The sequence below is a fragment of the Acanthochromis polyacanthus genome, chromosome 21 (assembly GCF_021347895.1).
Source record: "Acanthochromis polyacanthus isolate Apoly-LR-REF ecotype Palm Island chromosome 21, KAUST_Apoly_ChrSc, whole genome shotgun sequence".
Taxonomy (NCBI): Eukaryota; Metazoa; Chordata; class Actinopteri; family Pomacentridae; genus Acanthochromis; species Acanthochromis polyacanthus.
Genome location: NC_067133.1, coordinates 27657976 through 27662026, shown reverse-complemented (window position 1 = coordinate 27662026; position 4051 = coordinate 27657976). Strand labels below are relative to the sequence as shown.

The 4051-nt window shown below is 40.0% G+C and overlaps 1 protein-coding gene across 1 annotated transcript; it reads left to right on the top strand.

Moving 5' to 3' along the window:
* Positions 1 to 339: 339 nt before the first annotated feature.
* LOC110972308 (alpha-2,8-sialyltransferase 8E-like) lies at positions 340 to 3606 on the top strand (the record flags this gene model as incomplete). The annotated part of the gene is made up of 4 exons (XM_051941523.1): positions 340 to 459; positions 1948 to 2060; positions 2161 to 2253; positions 2336 to 3606. Coding segments are annotated over 4 exons (795 nt in total), but the record flags the coding sequence as incomplete, so codon positions are not given.
* Between the last annotated feature and the right edge of the window lie 445 nt (positions 3607 to 4051).

Here is a 4051-nt window from a genome sequence, read left to right as displayed (position 1 = left end):
GGCCATAAGTTTGGACCCAGCATGACTTATGTCTGTTTTGATGTCTATTACAGAACATAAGTATATTGTAAGTGACAATTTTGGGGTATTTTCTAAGATTCACAAGCGTCATGGTACTTGTGTCCAAACTTATGGCCATGGCTGTAGGGAGACTTTGCTGGAAATACTGCTTTCACTCACCACAATCTTTTTATGGAATAAAATCATTACAGAAACATGGAGTTGCTCTAAATTAAAACCCGATATTACATGCCATCCTGATGTTTTCATTCAGCAAATAGCAAGTCATTTTGTTCAAAACCTAATCTTACTGCTCAGTAAGTGTCAACAAAATCCTTGTGTTTCAACAGATTGAACCTCAGCAGCGAGTGCCATGGATTGGACAAGGCCATAATTACCCAGAACAATAAACCAGTGGGATCGCAGATTGTTACCGATTTGAACAAGAACACTCTGCAGGTGACTCCAGAGCTCTTCAGCATCTTTATGATGTTATGTCATTTGTCATTCATGAATACAGCATCTACTGTTTGTTTGACATCTTGATGATCCTCAGACGTGATCATTTCATGACGCTGCTCATAAGCGTTGTGGCACAAACCATCTGTTTGGTCAAATGTGGGCTCTTTGATGAACATGACTCACAAACTTGGACCTGATTACAACAGTGGGGGGGGAAAGTTACTTCTGTGGAACTTACATAACCGATTGAGCAGATATGACAAGTTGTCCCCAAAAAATGAAATCTTGCTCGAGTAGAGTTTTTGAGTTTTAAAATGATCTCACTAAGAAGATCAATGAGTTGTATTCTACTCTTTGAAAAAGATGCTTGAAAGTAAACTCCAATCAAACGGTTTCCCCAATGATCATGAAAATATATTCACCACTAATGATGCTCAAACAAGCACATCAGAATACTGTCAATGCATGAAAATTACCCACTAGAAAAATATCCACAGACCGGTCTATTTGGTTGTATTATCCATTTCTGACCTCTGTATTGTTTGTTCTAAAGTGTCTGCACAGTCTCATGAAGCTTGTCTGAAATGGGATGTGGAAATGTTCATGTCTTCTATTTATCTGCAGGACTTTAATGTCTTCATTAATGACTGAACTGTGGATGTTAAATATCTATTCAATGCTTCTTAACAGATTTTACTCTGATCCACAAATGTCACTGTCAAAGCAAAACAGATAACCAACGTGAGTAGCATGCATCATCTCAAAACCATGAATGTCTGGGGAATATTTCTAAGCAGTCCTCCTCAAGGTTGCTTTCAGTGTGAGCCAAACTGATGAACGGACCAACCAAGGATAAGATAAATGTTATTGATCCCATAACAGCCGAGCTTTGTCTGGCCAGCTTCCCATTCAATTCAATGATGACTGTTAACACAGTTTTTGTGTATTTAACAAAAAACATACGATGAATTGCTAACAAAAATCATACACATCATTTTTAATTGACCGCCATGTTTTGATATATAATTTATATGGATTTTCCCAAAGCTACAGGAGGAGTTACTTGCCAAAAAGCATGTTGGAAGAATCTATAATAAGAATAAGTTAGTGGAATAGAAATAAACACGCTTCTATGCTTATTCATTGGTGCAGAAATACGAACAAATACAACAAAAATCAAGCACGTCTGGAGATTTTTCTTAAATTTGACTGAAACACAAAGACTATTGAAAAGCTAAGGAGATTCCACTGCAAAGATATGATCTCCTTCTTTTATCAGCCTCGACTGGGGAACAGATAAGAGGATCTAAGAGAATGAGAGATTTAATTAATTCTAACATGCAAAAATTAAGTCAGTTTTTACACATTCTGATGATAAAAGATTTTTTTTTTTTTAAAAAGGATCTTTCACACATTAAATTACATCTAAATCATTTCTCCTATAAATGCTGCTGCATTGTCATTTTCTGTTGTTTCTGATTCCAGGAGCATCCTTTCCCCAATAAAACATGGGACACTTGTGCCGTTGTTGGGAACGGTGGGATCCTGATCAACAGCAGCTGTGGAGAATCGATCGACTCGGCTCAGTTTGTCATCAGGTGAGAAAGACTTCCAGCATAGAGGACTGATGGCAGCGTTAAACCACAAAGTTAATGCCCACAAAAAGTCCACATAATACTTTTATTGCTGTTTGTTTAGGTGCAACCTCCCGCCTTTGGCAAACGGATTTGAGAAACATGTTGGTGTCAAGACTGACCTTGTGACGGCAAACCCAAGTATCTTCTTGAATAAGTGAGCAAAAAAAAAAGAATCTTTGTCACCTCAAATACATAATATTCTATTAGCTGCTTCACATCAGCTCTTTTTTTTACAGGTACGGGGCTCTGATGGGGCGCCGACGTCCATTTGTGGAGAGTCTGCATATCTATGGAAACTCCCTGCTGCTTCTTTATTCCTTTTTCAACCCTGCTGTTTCTCTGCGGGCCATCGACGCCATCAATGACTTTGAGAGCCCCATCCGACCAGTCTTCTTAAACCCAGATTACCTCAACAGTCTGTTCCTGTTCTGGCGCTCTCTGGGCCTGCGGGAAGCTAGACTCAGCACCGGCCTCATCATGGCCAGTCTGGCTCTGGAGATCTGCAGCAACGTTCATCTGTATGGATTCTGGCCCTTCAGTTACCACCCACATGACCTCCACCCCCTGACCAACCACTACTACGACAACGTGCAAGCTAAACCGCAGGTCCATGCCATGCCAGCTGAGTTTGACCTCCTGATGAGACTGCACAGTCAGGGCGTCCTCAGGCTTCACCTGGGAGACTGCCCCACAGGTGGAAAGTAGTTCCCAGGGACAAACAACACAGCAGCACAGTGCCTTCTTTAGCCTCAGGATGAAACCAGTCACTTAGATATTTCAAATTAACTGATTTATTTCAGCTGATGGGACGGATCAACTCTTTCCACCTGGTTGCCTCTCACCAGCCAAGATGTTTGCATTGAAACCTAAATGCAACAACTATAAGGCTGTCTGTAGCCTTTTAGTGTATCCACAACTCTATTACCACAAATGTTTGGGCTGGAGTTTGGAGGGAATTATTTAGATTTTACTGTGATGCCTTGTACACATCGTAGCGCCTTATTGCTGTGGCATGCATTTTAATAATATATTCTTTTTGTGGATTGTATTCGTCAAGTCAAGTCAAGTCAAGTCAAGTCAACTTTATTTATATAGCACATTTAAAAAACAACCCAGGTTGCTTTTAAAAAAAAACAGAAAGCAAAACATAATCTGTGAGGAAATATACAGAGCAAGATAAACAATGACGTATATCAAGGTGTCAACGCTCAGCTGCAATTATAAGCCAGAGAGTACACATACAGTGGGTACGGAAAGTATTCAGACCCCTGGTTCATCTGTGCCCAGCCATATATTATATTTTAATATTCATTGCATTAGTGTATGGTTGAGGGCGAGAGGGGGGTGGGTCTGGTTATAGTGTGACTGTGTTTTTGTGTTATATGTTTGGGTTTGGGGAAGACGGGTTAGCGGGTGGAGTGGGATTGTTTTTAATCTGTGAAGCACTTTGTGTTGCAACTCTGTTTGTATGAAAAGTGCTATATAAATAAAGTTTGATTGATGTGAATCATGTACTAATGATAGCTTTTGGATCAAATTCAATGTATTTCAATTTTGACCTTTTGATGCGCAACATGGGTCAAAATAGCTGGTGTCTCACACTGTACACACACACACACACACACACACACACACACACACACACACACACACACACACACACACACACACACACACACACACACACACACAAAATCAGATCTGAGGCTGTTTGAGCAACAACATCCCAGAGCTTCTCTTTTATAACTGCCACCTCCCTGCATTGTGCATTGACAGAGATCATATCTACATTAAGCTCACTTTTGGTAAGGCAAAGTGAATTATTAAACAAACAAAGCATAACAGTGAGACACACCTGCCCTCTAATTTTGCAGGTGGCTTAACTTAAACCGTTTGACGTTGTCCAACTATAAATTTGAATTGTGGCTTCACAGATGCTCAGTTTTAAGGAA